The sequence below is a fragment of the Prionailurus bengalensis genome, chromosome D1, assembly GCF_016509475.1.
Source record: "Prionailurus bengalensis isolate Pbe53 chromosome D1, Fcat_Pben_1.1_paternal_pri, whole genome shotgun sequence".
NCBI classification, from domain to species: domain Eukaryota; kingdom Metazoa; phylum Chordata; class Mammalia; order Carnivora; family Felidae; genus Prionailurus; species Prionailurus bengalensis.
In genome coordinates, this window is record NC_057346.1 from 57,980,879 (window position 1) to 58,005,969 (window position 25,091).

At 40.3% G+C, this 25,091-nt stretch overlaps 1 protein-coding gene across 5 annotated transcripts in view; it reads left to right on the plus strand.

Moving 5' to 3' along the window:
- Positions 1-25,091, plus strand: part of C2CD3 (C2 domain containing 3 centriole elongation regulator) — a 143,613-nt gene that overhangs the window by 105,323 nt on the left and 13,199 nt on the right. For 4 of the 5 annotated variants that reach the window (XM_043580265.1, XM_043580264.1, XM_043580267.1 and 1 more), the window contains 4 exons: positions 8,781-8,945; positions 13,942-14,159; positions 17,303-18,221; positions 21,215-21,326. In XM_043580265.1, coding sequence (XP_043436200.1) covers positions 8,781-8,945; positions 13,942-14,159; positions 17,303-18,221; positions 21,215-21,326 — 1,414 coding nt within the window. Of the gene's footprint in view, positions 1-8,780; positions 8,946-13,941; positions 14,160-16,967; positions 17,143-17,302; positions 18,222-21,214; positions 21,327-25,091 lie in introns of those variants that run through there. The other variant, XM_043580270.1, reaches the window with a different exon arrangement.

Genomic DNA, 25,091 nt, shown 5'->3' on the forward strand with positions numbered 1-25,091 from the left:
ACATACTAATCTATAGCAACAGAAAGCAAATCAGTAGTTATTTAGGGACAAGAAAGGATGACTAGAGCAAGAAAGAGAGAAGAATTATAAAGGACAGGAGGAAAGTTTTAAGTGTGATGGATATGTTCATAATCTTTATGTTGTAATGGTTTCCTTAGAAGTACACATATGTCAAAACTCAATATTGTGGCATGAAATTATGCTATAATTGAACCAAATAACCAGTTTGATACTTCTCCAATAAAGGGTTGTTATTTGGTCAATAGTTTTTCAGTCATGATAAAAAATTATACCCAAAAAAATTACCTCATATTGTATACTTTAAATATGTGACATTCATTATATACCAGTTATACCTTAGTAAAGCAGTTTTCAAACATTTCCACTTCAGAACCCTTTATACTCTTAAAAATTAGTGATAACCTCAAAGAGGTTTATTTAGGTAAATTATATCTATCCATTTTTACCATATTAGAAATTTCAACCAACATTTTTTTTTTTTAGTTCATTTATTTATTTTGAGAGAGAGACAGCACGAGTAGGGGAGCGCAGAGAGAAAGGGAGAGAGAGAATCCCAACATGGCGCTAGAACCCACAAAGCCATGAGATCTTGACCTGAGCCAAAACCAAGAGTCGGATGCCTAACCAACTGAGCTACCCAGGTGCCCACAACCAACACTTTTTATTCTAATATACAAAATCAGTTGTTTATATGAGGCACCTGGGTGGCTCAGTCGGTTGAGCATCTGACTTCAGCTTAGGTCATGATCTCGCGGTTCATGAGTTCAAGCTCCACGTTGAGTTGGAGCCTGCTTTGAATTCTGTGTCTCCCTCTCTCTCTGTCCCTCCCCGCTCTCACTCTGTCTCTCTGTCTCTGTCTCTCAAAAAAATAAATAAATAAATAACCATTAAAAAATAATTTAAAAAAATCAGTTGTATATCTGTACATCAACAATGAATAACCCAAAATGAAATTGAGAAAACAATTCCATTTACAATAGCATCAAAAAGAATAAAATACTTAAAAATAAACTTAACAAAAAAGTGCGGGGAACCTGGGTGGCTCAGTCAGTTAAGTGTCCGACTTCAGCTCAGGTCATGATTTCATGGTTTGTGGGTTCAAGCCCCATGTCGGGCTCTGTGCTGACAGCTCAGAGCCTGGAGCCTGCTTTGGATTCTGTGTCTCCCTCCCTTTCTGCCCCTCCCCGGCACGCTCTCTCTCTCTCTCTCTCTCTCTCTCTCTCTCAAAAATAAAGATTTAAAAATTTTTTAAAGTGCAAAACTTACTCTCTGAAAACTACAAAACATTACTGAAAGAAATTAAAGAAGGTCTAAATAAATGGAAGGATATCCCATGTTCACAGATTAGAAGACTTAATATTGTTAAGATGGCAGTATTCCCCAAATTGATCTATAGATTCAACACACTCCCTATCATAATCCCTTTTGGATTCTTCGTAGAAATGGGCAAGCTAGTCCTAAAATGCATATGGAAGCTCAAGGGACACAGAGTAGGCAAAACAGTCTTGAAAAAGAACGAATTCCTAATTTCAAAGCTTAACACAAAGTTACTGTAAACAGTACAGTGTGCTGCTGGTATAAGGATAGAAATCTAAGTCAGTAGAATATATTGGCAGTCCAGAATAAACCCATATGCCAAAGATGCCAAGATGTCAAAGATGCCAAGATAGTTTAATGAGGAAAGAATAGTCTTCAGAAAATGATACTATATATCCACATGCAAAGGATTGAAGTTGGACCCCTTCTTCACACTGTATATAAAAATTAACTCCAAAAGGATTATATATCTAAATGTAAGAGCTAAAACTATAAAACTCTTAGAAGAAAACATAGGAGGAAATCTTCATGACCTTAGATTAGGCAGTGATTCCTCACATAAGACACCAAAAGCAGAAGCAACAAAAGAAAAAGTACACTGGATTCATCAAAATTAGAAACTTTCATGCTACAAATGATACCATCAAGAAAATGAAAGGGCCACCAACAGCATGGGAGAAAATAATTGTAAAACATAGATATGATAAGGGACTTACTTGTACCAGAATTATAAAGAATTCCTACAACTCAATAGTAAATGGCAAGTAACCCAAGTAAAAATGGACAAGTGGTCTGAATTGACATATGTCCAAAGAACATATACAAAGGGTCAATAAACATATGAAAAGATGGTTAACATCATTAGCCATCAGGAAAATGTAATTGAACCATAATGAGATACCACTTCATACCCACTGCAATGACTGTAATCAAAAAGACAAATATTACAAATGTTGGAGGGGATGTGGAGAAATTGGAACCCTCATACATGGTAGGTGGGATCTTAAAATGGTGCAGCTGCTTTGGAAAACGGTCTGGCACTTCCTTTTAAAAGGTTAAACATAGAGTAACTGTATGATCCAGTAATTCCACTTCCAAGTATATACCCAAGAGAATAAATCATATGTTCATACAAAAACTTGTACGTGTTTGTAGTAGCATTATTCCTAGTAACTAAAAAATACAAACAAAATGTCCATCATCTGATGAGTAGATGAATAAAATGTGATATCTCTATATAATGGAAAATTATTCAGCTATGAGAAGGAATGAATTACTGATACATGCTACAGCATGGGTGAAGCTTAAAAACATGCTAAATGTGGGGCACCTGGGTGGCTCAGTCAGTTGAGTGTCTGACTTCTTTGGCTCAGGTCACGATCTCATGGTTTGTGAGTTTGAGCCCCACATCAGGCTCTGTGCTGACAGCTCAGAGCCTGGAGCCTGCTTCGGATTCTGTCTCCCTCTCTTTCTGCCTCTCCCCCAATTGCACTCCGTCTGGCTCTCTCTCTCTCTGTATTTCTCAAAAAAAATAAACATTAAAAAATAATAATTAAAAAAATGCTAAATGTATGAAGCTAGTCACAAAAGACTGTATGTTGTTATGATTCCATTTACATGAATTTCCAGATTAGGCAAATCTATAGAATCAGAAAGTAGATTGGCAATTGCATAGAGCTGGGAGGTTTGGGTGAGGGTTTGGGGCAGAAGGGGAAGTGTGGAGTGATTGCTGATGTATAGGTATAGAATTTTTTGGGGGGTGATGAAAGTATCCTAAAATTGTGGCAATGTTTACACAACTCTGTGAATATACTAAAAACAATTGAATTGTAGACTTTGGGTAAATTGTATGGGATGTGAATGCTATCTCATTGAAGCTGTTACTTAAAGAGAAGACTGTTATTGCCGAAGTCAAGTTTTTGAATACCATGCTGAGAAATTTGAAATTTGTTTTATAGATTAAAAACAGAGAAACCGAAGCTAGAAAGAAACAACGGTGATTAAATAGTTTAGTACACAAATGCTTAGAACAGTGCTTGTCACATAATAAGGACTCCATAAATAGTGTTGTTCTTACTGTTACCAGACCTGTGTTTTAAAAAAAATCACTCAGGCTGTAATGTGGACAATTTATTAAAGGAGAATGGGTAACACTTAAGTCAGTGGAAATAAACAGAAAATCAACAAGGAAACAGTGGCTTTCAGTGACACACTGGGCTAGATAGATTTAACAGATATATTCAGAACATTCCATCATAAAACAGCAGAATACACATTCTTTTTTTTCTTTTTTTCCATGTTACATGTTTTATTTTATTTTATTATTTAACGTTTATTTATTTTTGGGACAGAGAGAGACAGAGCATGAACAGGGGAGGGTCAGAGAGAGAGGGAGACACAGAATCCAAAACAGGCTCTAGGCTCTGAGCTGTTAGCACAGAGCCCGATGCGGGGCTCAAACTCACGGACCGCGAGATCATGACCTGAGTCGAAGTCGGACGCTTAACCGACTGAGCCATCCAGGCGCCCCTTACATGTTTTATTTTAAAAAGTAAAAGAAAAAATGTAGAACCTTGAAAAAAAGGGAAACTACTAGGAAAAGATTTGTTCATATAAAATATTGTAAAATGTCATTTATTTAAAATACTCCATTTTTTTCAAATTGTTATTTAAATTCTAGTTAGTTAACATATAGTGTAATATTGGTTTCAGGAGTAGAATTTAGTGATTCATCACTTACATGTAACACCCAGTGCTCATCATAACAAGTGCCCTCCATAATACCCATCACCCATTTAGCCCATCCCCCACCCACCTCCCTCCATCAACCCTCAGTTTGTTCTCTACAGTTAAGAGTCTCTTATGGTTTGTTTCCCTCTCTTTTTTTCTCCCCCTCCTGTATGTTCACCTCTTGTGTTTCCTCAATTTCACATATGAGGGAAATCATATAGTATTTTTGTTTGACTTATTTTGCTTAGCATAATACACCATAGCTCCATCTGTGGTCGTTGCAAATGACAAGATTTCATTCTTTTTGATGGCTGAGTAATAGTCATTGTGTAAATATACCACATCTTCTTTATCCATTCATCAGTAAATAGACATTTAGGCTCTCTTTCCATAGTTTGGCTTTTGTTGATAATGCTGCTATAAACATCAGGGTGCATGTACCCCTTTAAATCTGTATTTTTGTATCCTCTGGATAAATAACTAGTAGTGCAATTGCTGGGTCATAGGGTAGTTCTATTTTACTTTTTCGAGGAGCCTCCATACTGATCTACTCTGGAATACACATTCTTATCAAGTGAACATGGAACATTCTCCAGATAGATCATATATTAGGCCACAAAACAAGTCTCAACAAATTTAAAGAGATCAAAGTCATAACATATATTTTTTCCAACCACAACGTTATGAAACTAGAAGTCAACCACAAGAAAAAATCTAGAAAGAGTGAAAATACATGGAAATAACGCTACTGAAAAATGAATGAGTCAACCAAGAAATCAAAGAAGAAATAAAAAATTACACAGAAAGAAATGAAATTAAAACACAAATGGTCCAAAATCTTTGGGATGCAGCAAAAGCAGTTCTAAGAGGGAAATGTATAGTAACACGGGTCTACCTCAAAAAGGAAGAAAAATCTCAAACAACCTAATCTTACCCCTACAAGAGCTAGAAAAAGAACAACAACAAACAAACAAAAAACCAAAACCAGGAGAAGGAAGGAAATAATAAAGACTAGAGCAAAAATAAATGATATAGAAACTAAAAAAACAGTAGAACAGATGAATGAAACCAAGAGCCGGTTCTTTGAAAAAATCAACAAAATTAATAAACTTCTAACCAGATTCATCAAAAAAAGAGAAAGGAAGGATTCAAATAAACAATATCACAAATGAAAGAGGAGAAATAACCAACACCACAGAAATAAAAACAACTGTAAGAAAATATTATGAAAAATTATATTCCAACAAATTGGACAACCTGGAAGAAATGGATAAATTCCTAGAAACATGTCACCTATCAAAACTGAATCAAGATGAAACAAAATTTGAACAGACCAATTAACCAACAAGGAAATTGAATGGATAATCAGCAATCTCCCAGCAAACAAAAGTCCAGGCAGGACCAGACAGTTTCACAGGTGAATTCTACTAAACATTTAAAAAAACTATTCTTCTCAAATTATTCCAAAGAATAGAAGAGGAAGGAAAACTTCCAAATTCATGTTATGAGACCAGTATTACCCTGATACCAAAACCAGATAAAGACACTACAAAAAAAGAGATACAAAAATTCTTAATATTTAGAAACAGAATCCAACAATACATTAAAAAAAGCATTTACCATGATCAACTGGGATTTATTCCCAGAATACAAGGGTGGTTCAATAACTGCAAATCAGTCAACATGATATACCGCATCAGTAAGAGAATGGATAAAAATCATATAGTCATTTCAATAGATGCAGAAAAAGCATTTGACAAAATACAACATCCATTCATGATAAAAACCCTCAACAGAGTGGGTTTACAAGGAACATAGTTCAACATAAAAAGGCCTCATATGGAAAACCCTCAGCTAACATACTCAAAGCAAGGAAAAACTGAGAGCTCTCTCCCTCAGATCAGGAACAAGACAGGATGTCCACTCTCACCATTTTTATTCGATATAGAACTGGAAGTCCTAGCTACAGCAGTCAGAAATAAAGAAAAAGAAATGAAAAGCATCCAAATTGGTAAGGAAGAAGTAAAACTTTCACTATTTGCAGATGACATGATAAAAAAAAAAACCTAAAGAGTCCACCAAAAAACTACTAGAACTGATAAAGGAATACAATAAGGTCGTGGGATACAAAATCAACATACAGAAATCCACTGCATTTCTATACACTAATAATGAAGCAGCAGAAAGAGTAATTAAGAAAACAAAATAAAAAAGAAAACCATCCCATTTACAAATGCAAAACAGTAAATACTTAGAAATAGTAAAATACTTAGAAATAAATCTAACCAAAGGGGTGAAAGGACCTGCACTCTGAAAACTATAAAATATTGATGAAAGAAATTGAAGATAACACAAAGAAATGAAAAGACATCCCATGCCCATAGATCAGAAGAAAAATATTGTTAAAATGTTTATATTCCACAAAGCAATCTACATATTTAATGCAATCCCTATCAAAATACCAACAGCATTTTTTCACAGAGCTAGAATAAACAGTCCTAAAATTTGTATGGAACCAGAAAAGACCCTAAATAGCCAAAGCAATCTTGAAAAAAGAAAAGCAGAGTTGGAGGGAATCACAATTCTGGACCTCAAGTTATATTACAAAGCTATAGTAATCAAAACAGTATGGTACAGGCACAAAAATAGACACATAAGTCCATGGAAAAGAACAGAAACCCCAGAAATAAACCCATAATTAGCTGGTCAGTTAATCCTCAACAAAGAATGCAATGGGAAAAAGACAGTCTTTTCAACAAATTGTGTTGGGAAAACTGGACAGTAACACACAAAAGAATGTACCTGGACCACTTTCTTACACCATATACAAAAATAAACTTAAAATGGATTAAGGGCCTAAATGTGAGACCTGAAACCATAAAAGTCCTTGAAGAGAGCACAGGCAGTAACTCTCTGACATTGGCCATAGCAACATCTTTCCAGATGTGTTCACTTAGGCAAGGGAAACAAAAGCAAAAATAAACTATTGGGACTATATCAAAATAAAAGTTTCTACACAGCAAAGTAAACAACCAACAAAACTAAAAGACAACCTACTGAATGGGAGAAAACATTTGTAAATGACATATTCAATGAAAGGTTAATATCAAAAATATATAAAGAATTTTTACAACTCAACACACAAGAAACAAATACTCCAATTTAAAAATGGGTAGAAGACATGAACAGACATTTCTCCACAGAAGACTTACAAATGGCCAAGAGATACATGAAAAGATATTCAACATCACTCATCACTGGTGAAATGCAATCAAAACCATAATGAGATATCATCTCACACCTGTCCAAATGGCTAAACTCAACAGCACAAGAAATAAGTATTGGCAAGGATGTGGAGAAAAAGGAACACTTGTGCACTGTCAGTGGGAATGCAAACTGGTTCAGCCACTGGAAAATAGTATGAAGTCTCCTCACAAGTTAAAAATAGAACTACGCTACATAGAGGAATGACACTACTGGATATTTACCCAGAAAATACAAAAACACTAATTCAAAGGGCAAATGCACCCTTGTGTTTATTGCAGCATTATTTACAATAGGCAAACTATGGAAACAGCCCAGGTGTCCACTGATAGATGAATGGATAAAGATGTGATGTGATGTGGTGTGTGTGTGCATGCACATGTGTAATGGAATATTATCCAGCTATTAAAAAGAATGAAATCTTGGGGTGTCTGGGCAGCTCAGTCAGTTAAGCATCCGACTCTTGGTTTCAGTTCACGTCATGATCTTGCAGTTGGTGGGATTGAGCCCCCCATTGGGCTCTGTGCTGACAGTGTGGAGCATACTTGGGATTCTCTCTGTCCCTCTCTCTCTGCCCCTTCCCTGTTTGCACTCTCTCTCTCAAAATAAATAAACATTAAAAAATATTTTTAAAAAGAACAAAACCTTGCCATTTGCAATAAGATGGATGGATCTAGAGTGTATGATGCTAAGCAAAATAAGTCCATCAGAGAAAGACAAATACTGTATGATTTCACTCCTATGTGGACTTTAAGAAACAAAACAAATGAACAAAGAGAAAAAAAAAGAGAGACAAACCAAGAAACAGACTCTTAACCATAGAGAACAAACAAATGGTTACCAGAGGAGAGGTAAGGAGGATGGGTAAAATACGTGAAGGGATTAAGAGTACACTCTTGGGGTGCCTGGGTGGCTCAGTATGTTAAGCATCTGACTCTCGATTTCAGCTCAGGTCATGATCTCATGGTTTGTGAGATCAAGCCTTACATCAGGCTGCACGCTGACAGTACAGAGCCTGCTTGGGCTCCTCTCTCTCCCTCTTTCTCTGTCCCTCCCCTGCTCATTCTCTCTCTCTCTCTCTCTCTCTCTCTCTCTCTCTCTCTCTCTCTCTCTAATTAAAAAAAAAAAAAATACATGTAACTTGATGAGGACTGAGTATGGAATTGGTGAATCACTATATTTTACACCTGAAACTAATATAACACTATATGTTAACTACACTGGAATTCACATTTGAAAAGAGAGGGAAAAAATAATAAAGGAGAGTGGTTAAGACTGAAGGCAAGATTATTTGGAAGATAGTTGTCATCTAAGCAAGAATTACTGAAGCCAGGACTGTGGCAATGGGGATGGATTTGCAATATCATTGTAGGAGGGTTATTTGTTGATTGTCACATTAGTTTTCTCATTGGTTGGGAATTTATTTTGGCCCCATTTATTCCTGACAGAAGCAGTACTGCAAGAAGTCAGGCATCACGCCATGAAGAGCACGTACAGAACATCCGCCGATTTCATGAATCCCTGCAGCAGGGAGAGGCAGTTTTGCCACATGATGACAAACTGACCACATTGCCTTTGTCCTCCTCCCACACTTCCATTCTGACTTCTCTCAGGTAAGACCCTGTGCTTAGAAAAGACACAAGAAACCATAGTAAAGCACAAGGTAAATGGGCTATGGCAACCTGCAATACTGCTGTTCTGTCAGCTACCACTGCCCTGGGAGGTGTAGGAGGGGACTTTGTCTGTGTTAGTGTTGCATTGGACCCTGGATCCTCTCAAGATTCTTCACAGATAAATCTGTCTCTACTTGGGGCCTTCCATTCCTTCACCGGCTCTATACTATTATATTATTTCCACTAATACAGGAACTTTAGATTATTCACCAAAGTTAATAATTATACAGCTTCATATCTACTTTACAATTTATAGACCCTCATCCTGCCCACTGTCCTCCTCACAACCACTGAATTCATCCAGATCACCATCTGTCCTGTTAATGCTTCCCTCTTTGTTAATTTAGTCAGCATCTGAGCCACAGAAGCACTGTGAGAATTGAAAGGGCCATTATAGATCATCTGAATCAGCACCTGGGTTATCTAGTAAGAAGTGTGGTCCTGTGAAAAGGTCTTGGCTTCAGAGTCCAACAGCCTTGACTTCCAGTCCTGGCTCTGCCATTCCCAGAAAAGGAAGGAGATAGTCTGTTGCCAGATAATTATAATGATGTGTGATAAGAGCTGCAGGTTTTCTGGCCAAGGGTAGATGGAGGAATGAGTAACATTCTAAATTGGTTTTGGGAATATTTAAAGAAGTCACACTTGAACTAGTCTTTGAAGGAGAAGGTCAACAAATGTGAAGGACGTTCTATGCAGAAAACACGCTGAGACCCAGAGGCTTGAAACAGCAAGTCACGTTTGGAGAAATACCAGCAGTACAGTTAGGATACAGCTGAGCCTAAGATGTAAAGAGCAAGGAAAGTTCTGTAGCACCATCTTGAAGGGCCTTGAATGTCAGCTTGAGTTTGGACTTTTAGAACAAATGATCCTCAAGTGGAAAGTGATGGGGAATGGAGGAAGAGAGTGTGTAAAATTTGAGGAAAAAATATTTGAAAGATTTTATATTTGGAAAAAGCTAAAAAAAAAATTTTTTTAATTATTTGGTTTCTTAAAGCAAACTCAGAAAAGAATTGGCAAAATATTTTTGATTGGTGGAATATAGGTTAAAAAGAATTGAACAGTTATACTATAGACTATGGGAAATTGTTCAAATTTTTGTATTATAAGGAAGTGGTATGTTCAGATTCTCATTTTAGATTCTCAGAGACTGGAGGCTATTTAAGTAAAACCATTAACAGTGTGTCTGCATTTTGTTGGGTCACTCACATAACATATTTTAGAATCTACCAAGAAAGAGAAAAAGAAACTCTCGTGCAGTTCTCTCAGTGTCAGCGCTTTTGACATTTGGGCCAGATATTTTGCTGTAGGGGGCCTGTCTTATGCATTGTAAGAATTTAGCAGCATCCTTGGCCTCTATCTACTAGATACTGGTAGCTCTCCTGCCCCGATTGTGACAACCAAAAATGTCTTCACACATTGCCAAATGTGTTCTTGGGGCCAAATTACCAGGCTGTAAACCACTGCCCTAGAACAATGGTTCTCAAAAGTTAGTGTGTGTCAGAATCACGTGAACAACTTGTTAAAACAGCAATTGTTCTACCCACCCATGCAGTTCCTAATTCAATAGGTCTAGGATAGGGCCTGAGAATTGGCATTTCTAAGAAGTTCTCAGATGATGCTAATGCTGCTAGATCTAGAACCAGGTTTTGAAAACTGCTAGTAGATGAATTCTCTAAAAATGAAGATGAAACAAAATAGCGACTTTGCATTATTACTTCCTTAGATTCACAGAGCCCTAAAACAGTGCTTCTTTTGAGTCACAGCAATCCTATGAGGTCTGCAGAGCAAATATTAATAAACTTTTTTCACAGATAAGAAAACTGCAGCTTAGTATTAGTAGGTTCTATACCCAGAACCTCTGACAAGATCAGTTGGGTTTGCACATTTTCTTTAAAGCTTCACCCAGTTAACATTTGTTTGCATTTTCCTGCTACAAGTGGCAGGTGGCAGACACCCAAATGTAGACACCTAAGTAAACCACTGTGATTTTTTAATTTTATTTATTTTTTTAACTTACATCCAAGTTAGTTAGCATATAGTGCAACAATGATTTCGGGAGTAGATTCCCTAATGCCCCCTACCCATTTAGCCCATCCCCCCTCCAGTACCCTCTGTTTGTTCTCCATATTTAAGAGTCTCTTATGTTTCTCCCCCTCCCTGTTTTTTTATTATTTTTGCTTCCCTTCCCTTATGTTCATCTGTTTTGTATCTTAAACATGTGACATGAAATCATGTGACATTTGTCTTTCTCTAATTTCGCTTAGCTTATATAATACCCTCTAGTTCCATCTATGTAGTTGCAAATGGCAAGATTTCATTCTTTTTGATTGCTGAGTAATACTCCATTGTGTGTGTGTGTGTGTGTGTGTGTGTGTGTGTGTGTGTGTGTATTTATATATATACACACCACATCTTTATCCATTCACCTGTTGATGGACATTTGGGTTCTTTTCATAATTTGGCTGTTGTTGATAGTGCTGCCGTAAACATTGGAGTGCATATGCCCCTTTGAAACAGCATACCTGTATCCCTTGGATAAATACCTAGTAGTGCAATTACTGGGTTGTAGGGTAGTTCTATTTCTAATTTTTTGAGGAACCTCCATACTGTTTTCCAGAGTGGCTGCACCAGTTTGCATTCCCACCAGCAGTGCAAAAGAGATCCTCTGTCTCTGCATCCTCGCCAACATCTGTTGTTGCCTGAGTTGTTAATGTTAGCCATTCTGACGGTTGTGAGGTGGTATCTCAGTGTGGTTTTGATTTGTATTTCCCTGATGATGAGTGATGTGGAGCATTTTTTCATGTGTTGGTTGGCCATCTGGATGTCTTCTTTGGAGAAGTGTCTATTCATGTCTTTTGCCCATTTCTTCACTGGATTATTTGGGTTTGGGATGTTAATTTTGATAAGTTCCCTATAGATTTTAGATACTAACCCTTTATCTGATATGTCATTTGCAAATATCTTCTCCCATTCTGTTGGTTGCCTTAGTTTTGCTGATTGTTTCCTTCGCTGTGCAGAAGCTTTTTATTTTGATGAGGTCTCAATAGTTCATTTTTGCTTTTGTTTCCCTTGCCTCTGGAGACATGTTGAGTAGGAAGTTGCTGCAGCCGAGGTCAGAGAGGTTTTGCCTGCTTTCTCCTCAAGGATTTTGATGGCTTCCTGTCTTACATTTAGGTCTTTCATCCATTTTGAGTTTATTTTTGTGTATGGTGTGAGAAAGTGATCCAGGTTCATTTTTCTGCATGTCGCTGTCCAGTTTTCTTAGCACCACTTGCTGAAAAGACTGTCTTTATTCTATTGAATATTCTTTCCTGCTTTGTCAAAGATTAGTTGACCATATATTTGTGGGTCCATTTCTGGGTTCTCTATTTTGTTCCATTGATCTGAGTGTCTTTTCTTGTGCCAGGACCATACTGTCTTGATGATTACAGCTTTGTAATACAGCTTGAAGTCTGTAAATCCACTGTGATTTGAGAGAGTCATGGCTTCTAATGACAGATTAAGGATCAGCTTTGTATTCTCTCATTTAATTTGGATTTGATGGTAGAACACAGCAGACTGCTCCTAACAAAAGCATAAAACGACTTTCAATTTACTTCACAGGTATTTAGTGTCTATGTAGTGCCAATTATACCAGGCACATTGAGTGTACCAGAGAAATAAAGAAGGTTGAGATATTATCTTCTGTTACCAAATGCTCATGGCCTAGTTTGGGAAACTAATACATGATAAGAAAACTCAGGTGGGGGGCACCTCGGTGGCTTAGTTGGTTGAGCATCTGACTCTTAATTTCAGCTCAGGTCATGATCCCAGGGTCATGAGATAGAGCGCCACGTCAGGCTCCATGCTGAGTGTGGAGCCTGCTTAAGATTCTCCTTCTCTCAAGGCACCTGGGTGGCTGAGTCGGTTAAGTGTCAGACTTCGGCTCAGGCCATGATCTCGCAGTCTCTGAGTTCGAGCCCCATGTCGGGCTCTGTGCTGACAGCTCGGAGCCTAGAGAGCCTTCTTCGGATTCTATGTCTCCCTCTCTCTCTGCCCCTCCCCCGTTCATGCTCTGTCTCTCTCTCATCTCTCTCTCTCTCTCTCTCAAAAATAAGTAAACATTTAAAAAAAAAAAAATTCTCCTTCTCTCCCCTGCTTGTGCTCTCTCAAAAAAAAAAAAAAAAAAAAAAAGTTAAAATAGTATAGGGACAGAGCAAGGGGAGTAGCTTGAACTCAGGCTCCAGCATTCAGAGGTATGAGGCAGAAATGAACCTAGTTGGGACAGGGCCCATCTATTATGGAGAAAGCACAAGATTTGGAGTCCTGAGTTCTGGAGAATGGTAAGAATGAATGTGGCCTCATTCAAAGTTTTTGAACAGATTTTTTTTTTAAGTCATTTATTCATTATCCATTCAGCATTTATTTTGTGACAAGCACTATGCTGGGTACAATAGATATAAAGGAATCAGCACAGAGCTCACAGTACATCAGAGGAAAGAGATGTGAAACAAATGATGTGATTGAAGAGTACAGAACTGTGAGGCATAAAGGAAGACCTCTTAAACCAATTTAGAGGCTCAGAGAAGGCTTGCTTCAAGAAATCACTTACTTGAAAGATCAAGAATGATTGTGAGGTAATCACTTCTCGGCCTTTTGGCTTAGATCAAGTGAAGAATGACTGTGAGGTAGCAAAGGTCAGTGTTAGTCCAGAGTAAGGCCTTAGTCTGTCAGAGTAAGAGGATGTGAAGACTAGATAGGAATGGTAGTCAAGAATGGTTCCCTACAGGAGGGGAGATTTTTCCTGGACATAGAAGAGGAATCTCATTAGCTAGACATAAGGAGTGGAAAGTTGCCCCCAGTAGCCAGATCATAGTCTGAGAGGAACATAAAAGATGCTTGTAATCCCAGTGAATGACCCTTTTGTCCTGTTCTCCCTTTCTTTTTTTTTTTACAGGAGGAATCTGAGTGAGCTAGACCAGATCCAACGGTACTTCAGTCAGAAGCTCACCAAGCCTTTACTTCCCCTCAGTCCTCAGCCTCCTGCCGTCATGCAGTCCCAGGAGACTCATAGGGACCATCCTGGGCTCGGAGCTAGCAGCCTAGACCCTGACAGCGAGTGCCTTCTGGAGAAATCCAATAACCTGGTGTTGCAAGTCAGCTCCTTAATCACAGGTATGGCTCAGGGCACCTCTTGTTGAGGAGTTATGGTCACTGGGTGCTATTCAAAAAACATCCCTCAGGCAAGCCCCTATGACAAATGAGAGACCAACAGCTTTTACTATATTATTTATTTACTGTCTTCCTTTTGAAAGGAGAGATTTAAAAGCATGGCACAGGAAATTGTGAAGTGGAAAGCACATTGGACTGAGAGGCCGGAGACCCAGGTCAGGTTCTTGGTAGGTTTTTGCCCAGACTTACGATTTGACTCAGCATACCTTTTCCCTTCTTGAGGATTCCCTAGCCAAAACAAGATGAGAGTGGATTAGGTGAGCTCTTTAGTAGCAGTTCTTGAACTTGTGCCACTCTACTTTCAGGAAAAAATCAACTATAGACATATTTAAAATTCTAGTTCTCAGAGGCCAGAAGCCTGCATTTTTAGCAGGTACCTCAGATGATTCTAGATATTGGTGGTCCATAGTCAACCCTTTGAAACACCCCTTAAAGCGGTGGTCCTCACTCTGGCTGCATATTAGAATTCTTGAGGGAGCTTTTCAAGATCCAGATGCCCAGGCTGCACCATAGGTCAGTTACAACAGGATCTTTGAGGGTGCAGACCCAGGCATCAGTGTTTTTCATAACTGCCCAGGTAATTCTACTGTGCAGCCCAGACAGAGACTACTATAGAGTAAGTATTTCTCAAAGGTGCCTAAGCATAAGAATCACCTGGGGTACTTATTCTGAAATACAAATTCCTGGGTCTTCTTCCATTCTATTGAATTAGAATGCTGGGTTAAGGCCTGGGAACTTATATATCAGGCACAGTTTGGGGAATTGTGAGAAATCAGTTAGATCAGTACCTTTAGCCATCATTTGGTGTCATTTTTGCTGAAGTAAAATATGTATATTGTACACCGGGATGAATAAGTTTAATTTTCTCTGTTTAAAGTGGAAAGAAGCCACTCATGACTGATATGAAGTACAAACCTTCTTCCTACCCTCTTTCCTAGATGGCTAACCTGTCAGTAGCCAGGGTTTCCAAAGTACATGCTATATTTGGCTTCCATTTGCTTGGAAATATTCAGTCATCTATTTATTGAGCACAAACTCTGCCAGGTACCACTATGTTACTGGTTCCAGGAAGATGGACAAGACAAGCATTATCTTTGCTTTCATCAAGTGTACATTCTATAGTCAACTGAAGAAACTGTCCCCCAGAAAGAAAGGATAAGAGCAGAATGGAGGCTTGTTTGGGGTAGAAGTGAGAGCATACAGAGAACCCCTTTAAATGGGTATATTAAAAGAGGAGAGAGAAGAGAAATGAGGATTGAAGCTGGAGGACCTTGAAGCCAAGTTTGGGAGTTTAATCTTTATCCTGGAAGAAAATGGGGAGTTCTAAGCAAGGTGATGACAGAATGAGAACTGACTTTTATAAGGAGAGGATGAATTTTGAAAGGGAGAGAGGACTAGATCGAAGAAAACAATTTAAAAAAAATTTTTTTATGTTTTTTAAAATTTGTGAGAGAGAGAGAGAGAGAGAGAGAGAGACAGAGCATGAGTGGGGGAAGGGCAGAGAGAGAGAGGGAGACACAGAATCCAAAGCAGGCTTCAGGCTCTGAGCTGTCAGCACAGAGCCCAATGCAGGGCTTGAACTTGTGAACTGCGAGATCATGTCCTGAGCCGAAATCGGACGCTCAACTGACTCAGCCAACCCAGGCACCCCTCGAAGAAAACAATTTAAAAAAATAAACTTCCCCAGCCTCCATCGTGTCTTAGTACACTTTGGAAGAAGTCATTACACAAGTAGGTACCAGTGAATCTTGAGAGTGAGTTACTGATGGGGAGGAGGGGGTCTCATTTATGCCACATCTGTGTGCCAGGTCCTTTGCTGGACTCTAAAAATGCAACATGAATCAGATATGTGGTCTCTGCCTTTAAGAAGCTCACAATCTGATGGGGAAAACATACACAATAGCATCTTAAATGCTTCCTTATAGAACAAAGCTGTATAGCCATCCCATCCAGCTGGTGCACCTAGGAAGGCTTCCCAGAGGAGATGCAGTAGAGCAGGGCCTTGAAGGATGGACTGGTATGTAAAAAGCAGAAAGACACCTCCAAGACAGAAAGGATAGTTCAGGCCAAGGGATCAGGATTGACTAACCTTCCTGGTTCCTGTTCCTGTTTGCAGGTAGAGATGTTCCATTTTCATACATCTACTCACTCCCTTTAAGACATGAAAAATGATAATGTATTAAATTTAGCCAGCACCTCCTATAGGCTGAGCACTCCCATCAGGTGCTATGAGGGAGATGTGACTCCACACCCCGAGAGTCAAATCTGCCTCCCAATTCCTAACATTCTCTTCTTAAATAATAATGTAAACAAACCATTTAGTAGTTCTATTTATTAACTTATTCCCTCCCATTTAATCACAAAAACAATTTGAAATGACTGGTAGTTTCCACTTGTTGTTTATATATGTGCCACAAAGTGTGTGCTCATTTATCTGATGTATTCTTTACTATAACCCTGTGCAAAGGATGGTGTTAATAACATTTTAAAGATAAACAGGTTGAGAGAGGATAGTTTGCTCATGACCACAATAAGTGACAGTAGAGATTTGAACCCAAGACTGACTAGCTCCAAAAACCTCTGATCTTTCCATAATGCCATCCTCCCTCCATTTTCTCTGTAATAAACCTCCCCTACTTTACCAATTGGGTGATAGATTAATTGCTTTTATTTTCCAAGTAAAATATATAGTTTTAATAACTGTCATCAAATAGGTAAATAAGTAGATTCTCATTTTGGTTTTTAATATAGGTAATTACTGAAGTAAATGGAAGCATGAACATGCCTACCAGGACTCCTAGCTCCCAAGAATTCCTGAGCATGAGCAGATAGTCTCTGAAAGCATTTCCACAGATGTAACCACAACTATAATATAGCAGATTAGATTTTGGTCCTCTGATGTTAGAATAAAGTGCTAGAAAGTGTACTGCCTTGAATATAGTTTCACTGACTTGGGTGGATTAACAATCTTTAAGATTTTTCAAAGTCTGATTGCAAGAATACATCTGAAGCTAGAGCCTAGCTTGGGAAAGTTGAGTGGTCTGTGGCCCTACCTTGTAGTAAGAGTGATATCTGTTGCTGTTCAGATCTGCAGACCATCACCAGGAATTCTCAAGCATCTTTGAGTTCTCACCAAGCCAGGAGTAGAAGCGGAGAAGTCCCCACCCTACCAGATGCTCAGGACACAGGGGCCATGCAGGAACGAAAAACAGCTCCCAGTATGTCAGTGGCACAAGTGATGGATGAGGGCAGAAACTGCCTAACTCCCCCTACTCTTGAAGAGACTTCAAGCAGAAGAGGACTGCTCCACGAGTCCCTGGGTCACACAGTACCCGATACAAGGATGCAGAGCAGTGAGGAAACTGAGGCAGACCCAGTCTACAGCGATGAGGACTATGAAGAAGACATCATTGAGCCCAGGACCCTTAATGACATCACCACTGTGACAGACAAAACTAGCCCTTGGTCCAGCTTCATGTCAGACACAAGTGAGATCATCAGCCTTCAGCCTGATGAGGTGCATAGGGAAGGCCCCTCTTGTCCTTCAAAGCCTTTCCCCAGAGAGGAGCTCAAGGGTAAAAGTAGCCCTCTGTCCAGCCCAGGAAGAGCTGTCAACCCCCACCTGCTTAGGCAGGATTCTCCTAGGCAAAGTCTTGTTGCTTGTGAGGGTGAAGCCTCTCAGGCAAGGGATGGAGAGCCTGCCTTAACAGACCCGCAGCTCATCTCACCAGTAATACTCTCAGGAGCCCAACAGAGCAAAACCTCCATGGGACTGAGCTCACCAAGAGCAGATCAGGACCAGGAGCCCAAGCCAGAAGCCCAGACTGAGAATGAAGCTGCCTCCACGGAGCTAAGTGACTCTGCTGATAGCTTTGAGAAATTCCCTCTCAGCCTAGCCTCCCAGAGCAGAAAGGAAAGCCATCAGGGCCTACCCATCAACTGCCCTGACATCCATCAGAAGCAGGCAACATCTGGATCAGAGGTGTCCACAAGGCAGAGTCTCCTGTATCCTTTGGTATTTCCCACAAGTAGCCCCTTACGCCATTTCTAGCATTTTGGATGCTAGCACTTAGGCCAACCTAGTGTGTGCGTGAGTGTGAGCATGAGCAGTGGCCTCCCTCATGGAATGCACTGGGAGATATAGGAAGCTCCTTCCTTCACAAGACTTGCCGGTCCTAATAAGGTGCTATGATGCTACCTTTAACCCCTGCCCTCTGAAGCATAATGTTTTGAATTAGGTTTAAGTGTTAGTAGCACATTCATTGGCCTGGCCCAGCCTGATTTATTGAATTAATCTATTAGGTATTTTACACTTGAAGGCAGGGCTCTGGATGTAAGGAATGAGACCATTAATCTCAGTTGAAATAGAAATGGAGGGTGCAGAGAGAGGGAAAGGGAGAGTACTAGCAGTAATTGAGTATTTACTATGTGCCAGGCACTTTACATACCTTTTCATTCCATCATTGTAAGTCCTGAAGGTATCATCATTTCTATTTTGCATTTAGGGAAACTGAGGCCCAAAGTTATAGTGACTTGCCTAATACTTCATTTTTTCAGAAAAAGGCAAGTAATAACAAGGAGTAATACAAGGAGTAAGACAAGGAGAGAGGAAGTGGGCACAGTTGAAATGGACTTGCCCGACTCCCCCTACCCCCCAGAAGGATAGTGTCAATGGAGAGAAGGGGCACCTGCCATTCCCCCTCTTCCTCCTTTGAAACACAGATGGCCCTGTAATGGGAAAAACTACCTAGACCCATCGACAGCCCTCATATCTGTTGCCTGCCCTGCTGAGCAGATCAGTTCACCTGGCATCCCAACGGCAAGCAAGGGTTACTGCACAGCTACCAGTGAAGGAGGCTGCTTTACTGAAGAGATCTTTCTCTACCCGAAGCCAGGGAGCCTGTTTTTGACCCTTCTAGACCCATTTTCTTATTTGTGTGACTTCAGGCATACAATTTAACCTTTCTGAGCCTTAGTTTCTTCACCTATAAGATGGGGGCAGTAATCCCTTACCCACCAGACTGTACACTCTCTAGGTAGGTCAGGGACCTTGTCTTTTTCTGTGTCCCCAGCACCAGACATTGCACAGAGAAGGGATCAGTAAATGTAGATTGAATTGAACTATCCTAATTTCACAAGATTCCTGAGAAAATCAAATGAGTGTGAAACATTTGTACATACTGTATGATGTGATTCTTATTGCAGAGCAGAGAGAAACTAAAAGGTAGAGGGTAGGGAGTCAGAAAGGCTGAAACTATGAAATGGCTGGAGGGTGAGCACTGAAAGCAGACAACCTCCAGTGGAGTTCCTTCCTAGCCTCACTCAGCCTGGGTTCTGATGATGCTGCCTTTACAGTCAATTTAGTTGTGCTCAGAATACATGGTTTGTGCTGGAGCAGTCACATGTGACCAGGTCCTAAGGGTAGTGCTCTAATTCAGACCTTCCCAAGTATTCATCCTTTCAAAAAATGGGTATTGCCAGGCTTGGTGCTCTCCTGAAGACAGATTTGAAGTAGACTTTACCTTAAGAAGTTCCTATCATGAGGCAGGAGACAGGCAGTGATAGAATTTATTGTTCTAGGTGTTGTGATGAAACCTGGACAAAATGCTAGGGAGCAAGAGGAGGAAGCTGCCACAACACTGGATGTATCCCGGGAAGAGAGACAGTGGAGCTGGACCTCAAAGATGAATAGACATCCTGTAAACAAACGAGAAAATTCTAGTTATAGTGAACTGTGTATGCAGAGGCATAGCCAGGTGAAAGAGCCTAACCTGTGGGGAGCAGTTCACTCTGCTCAGAGTCCAGGGGTACATGAGATGGTGAGCAGTGAGGCAGGGCTACATCTTAAAGAGCCTTTTATGCCTGGCTAATCTAATCTACATCATAGATGGGACAGAATTAGGCGCAAGGAAGAGAAAAACAAATACAAAGTAGACTTAGAGAGTTCTGTTACAAGTTGCTAGGTAAGTGATGTCATTGACTGGATAGGGACTAGCACATAAAGACAGATAGTTTTGGAGGAAGGTACAGATTTCCGTTTTGGACATATGCCTACAAGACATCCAAGAGGAGGCCAGCTATAAAGGTAGGTGTCTCCGGAAATAGATAAGGGGAGCAGGCAGAGCATGGAAAAGGAGAACCACCCACACAAAATGGAGCCTTGAGGATACGCTTCATTCAGTAGATACTTATTAAAAACTTACTATGTCCCAGGTACTGTGCTAGGTGACAGGAACATGACTGAAAAAGAGACGAATAATCTCTGCCCTCTTGGAGCTTAAATTCTAGCATGGAAGAACCATGATAAAACAATTTGAACCAGAACCATATTTAGCTTATTGAACAGAAACAAAAAATTGGAACATCAAAGTAGTCCCCTCCCAAACTGAATCAGTGCTTTGAACAAATATTTTTGGAAACACCATGTTCTCAGCACAGTACTGGGTACATCTAGTACCAGGAAAAGTATAAGATGTGGTACTTGACTTCTAGGGCTCAGATGCAGACTGGGTGAACCAGCTATATCCACAGACAGCCCCTCATGTAGAGCCCTCATTCCTGGATGTTGGCAGAGGACAACTGGGAGGACCAGCCTCCTTCAGTGTCAGGCATCTTCCTCCAGCCTAAGACACTGTCCTTGGGGCCACCTTCCAACCCAACCCTGTCTGACTGGCTTCTAACGGGTCAGTTGTGGCCAGCAGGACCTCAGCAAGTATCATTTAAACGCTGCTGCGTACCAGCCTCATGCAGGGCTCTAGGGAAATAATGAGGGGAAGGAGGGATCACTGAGGTCTAACATTAGGAGAGGAAGGATTTTAACTGACCCTTGCAGAAAGTATAGACTGCGACTTGTTAGGGGTGGGCAGGGCCTTCCAGACAGAAGGCACTACTGTACAAGAATAAGTTGGACAAGTAGGGATGACTAAGGCCAGTGGAGATGCCAGTCTGGCAAGGGGGGCAGATTTCAATGTATCTGTGCCCCTTAACTACCATTATAGCCCGGAACCCATTGTGGTGCCCAACTTCTTTTTGCCTCCTCAGCAGTTGGAGGCCTCCCTGCGGATCCTTTCACTCTCTACAGCTTTGCCACCGCCAGCCACAACAGATCAGGTAAGAGAACAGCTGGCTGACCCCCCTCTCCTAGAGTCCTCATCTCTTCCATGAAAGCATGGGCACAATGCAAAGCTGCCCCAGGCCAGATTCCTGAAAAGGCGGCAGCAGTGGTCACTCTCCAAACTTGTGCTGAGCACATTCTGAGGGCCCAGAGGTGCACGAGGTGCTCAGGAACAGTGAGGAAGTGCAAATGAGTTAAGAGCAGGGCATCATCAGTTAAGATGATATGTGGAAGAAACAGTGCAGAAACATTAAAAATAAGACTCAGCCAAGAAATGAATACTGAGTGCTGTGGGAGCTCCACTAAGCCAAAGGTGGGCTTGAGCAGAGGAAGCTTCAAGCAGGAGATGCAACGTCAGCAAACTGTGACAGATGAGTTAACATCTGGAAGAAGAGAATATCAGAAATATACCTGTTGTTGTTTACAGAACACCTTGTAACCATCATTCATCCGAGCTGGGTGGTTGGAACCCAGGTACAGATCCCAGCTCTCCTCTTTGCTGCCTTGGCACAGCTCTGGACCTTTCTTACACGTGGCAAGAAAATATTAATAATACTATAACTACTTTTGTAATCATTCAGCATATACTTACTGAGTACCTGTATCAGGCATTGTGCTAGGTTCTGAGCATATAGTAGTTAAGTAAGACAAATTCCCTGCTTGTGGAGTACAAACAGTAAACAACAACAAAAAAAATATTGACAGATTGTGATGAGTACTAGGTGTTCTGATAAAGAACAGGGTCTGTGAGGAGGCAGTATTTAAGCTGAAAGATGGTGGTCATGGTGGTGCTTGCTAGACACTGTTCAAAGCACCTTATATTAACTCTTTACATTCAGCAACCTAATGAGGTACATATTTTATCTCTGTTTTTAAAGATGAAGAATCTGAGGCACAATCTAGAGATTAAGTATCTTGGCTCATACAGGTGTTAAGTGATAGAGCAAAAATGGGAACCTAAGCACTCTGGTTTCAAAATCTGTGTTGCTAACTACTATACTTAGAAGGAGCCAGGGGTGCCTGGGTGGCTCAGTCAGTTAAGCATCTAACTTCAGCTCAGGTCATGATCTCACAGTTCGTAAGTTCAAGCCCCACAGGCGCTGACAGCCCAGAGCCTGGAGCTTGCTTCTGTGTCTCCCTCTCTCTCTGCCCCTCCCCCGGCTCGCACTCTGCCTGTCTCTCAAAAATAAATGAAGATTAAAAAAAAAAAAAAGGAGCCAGCCATGTAAGAAACTTGGAGAGGAGTATTCTAGGTGGAGAGAACAGCAAATGCAAAGTCCCTGAGGCTGAAAGAGCTTGGCATGGTCTAGGAACTGACACAGAGCCAGTGGCACTGGAACATAGAAACTGACATAATGAGGCCAGAGGGCCCAGAGCACACAGGACATGTAGCCACGACAAAGAGTTTAGATTTATTCTAAATGCTAAGATATCCTTTGAAGTGTGTTAAGCAGGGGAGTGAGATCTGATTTAAATTTTAAAGAATTCACCCAGGGTGCTGAATAGAGGCTGGGTTGTCTTTCAGATTTGGTAGCATGATGGTCAAGAGTAACTGCAGTGATGTATTGGAGAAAAGAGCCAAAATAGTGCCTGTGTACCAGGCACTTATTCTAAATTCTAGGGGTGAACCAGGCATAAAGCTCTTGCCTCATGGAACTTAAAAAAACAAAAAAAAAAAAGATAATTTCAGAGAATAATACATACTATGAACAAAATATATTAGCCTATTAATTATAATAGCTGACTCATATTTAATGCTTATTATGCAACAGACATAATGCTAAGTGCTTTCATGTATAAGCTCATTTAATTCTCCCAACAACCCAGTAAGATGGGATATTGTTATCCCCATTTAAAAAAAGGAAAATTGAAGCTCAGAATTTTCTATACAGACCACAAGATATTATTTCTATTTTATATAGAAACTGAGACCCATAACAGTTAAGTCACTTGCCCAGGGTCTCCCAAACAATAAGTGACTTAAAACATATGATTTAAAACTCTACGCTTTCCATCACACCACTTTAAAATCATGACCCTTGACTTAAGGTATATTTTTCTAACCGATTTGCCTTTATATGGGTTTCATTTTGTACTTAACACTTAAACATTTTTTATGCTCTTCCAGAGCCTACTTTGATGACCAATTGGGTCAGTCCAGAAACATCTTGAGAGCCTGGGGGATAGTCCTAAAGAAAAGCCATCAGGTGTCTGATCCCTTGACTAGTTTTCCTTCTCCCTCAACTTCCCCAGCACCATTTTGAGGACATCTCATTTATTTGGCACATGGATCAACCTAAATTCTCATACATCTTAGTTTTTATCAGGTTTGTAAATCCTTCCCAAAGGAGAGGAGAGATAACCAGTCCCGACCCAGGAGCTCTGCATCTTTGTGGCCTTTATTCCTACTCTGGTTTGTGGTCACCAGCTCCTCTCCTTCCTCTTGTATATCCCATATGTACCCATCAGGAGTTATGCTAGAGTCACAGACCTTGATCCAGGTACCAAGCACAAGCTTTTGAGCAAGGCACCCATGAAGTGAAATACTGAATCTGCTACTAAGTTAATTAAGGGATCTTGAGCAAGAGACTTGACCTTTGAGTCTCTGTTTCCTTATACATAACATCAGGCTAATGAGTCTTACCTAATAGAATGATGGCAAGAACTACCCTAGAGGAAAAAAGTAGACACTGTTGGTTCCCTTTCCCTCTTCCTCTCCCAGCCAAGTGGGTGAAATGTCAGTGAGTCACACCCCCCAGGAAGGGAGTCTGTGAGCCACTTTGAGCTGTCATCTCTCACCTGCCACACAGACCTGCCGTTCCTTCTTTCATATTTCTGCCTTCATGATGTGCCAACTCCCAGGAATTTACTGTCTTTGATCTATTATAAGATAAAAGTGTGGGAGAGGGAGAAATACGAATTTTCACTTCAATTAAAGGACATGTCTAGTTCTGAGAAGATAACAAGCCTCATATATTTTTCAGCCGTTTTTCTTTCTTGCTCACAGCAAAACTCCATTGTTTGTGTGCTGTTCTCAGGGCCACCTCTCTCCTCAGGACCTCATTCTGGGTCCTAGTTAGGGTAACCAGTCATCACAGTTCACCCAAAACTGTCATATTGAAAGTCCCAGGCCCAAGAAACCTCAGGAGGTTGGTGGTCCTCACTAACAATGACCCTCTCTCACTATTTGATGCATTCAGAGCAGCATATTTTCTGAATCTGGTGCTCTTGGTTGCTACCCAGTGCTTGGTAACCTAGGAATCAAATCAAGTATGTATTTAAGGCACTAGCAAGTAGAGGCACCAAAAGCTAAGAGAAAAAAAAAAAAAAAGTAAGGATTACATGTATTTTTTTAAAGCATTGAAATAGTTACCATGGGATAAATCAGAACTTTGATTCACTTCATTATATTTGTTTTAGATCTAATTGTGAATTTTATTTGGGCAGCGGCACCATAATCTTCTCAGCTTACAGTCTCTGAAGGCCTTAAAAGTGGCCTCACTTTGAAGAATTTAAGACAAGAAATATACTTTTATATTTACCCACATACTATTTCTGGTGTTCTTCATTCCTTCTTCACATCCTGATTTTTTCGCTCCATTTCCCTTCAGCATGAAGAATTTCCTTTAGAATTTCATGTATTGCAGGGGCGCCTGGGTGGCTCATTCGGTTAAGCGTACGAATCTTAATGTAGGCTCAGGTCATGATTTCACAGCTTGTGGGATGGAGCCCCATGTGGAGCTCTGCACTGGCAGTGCAGA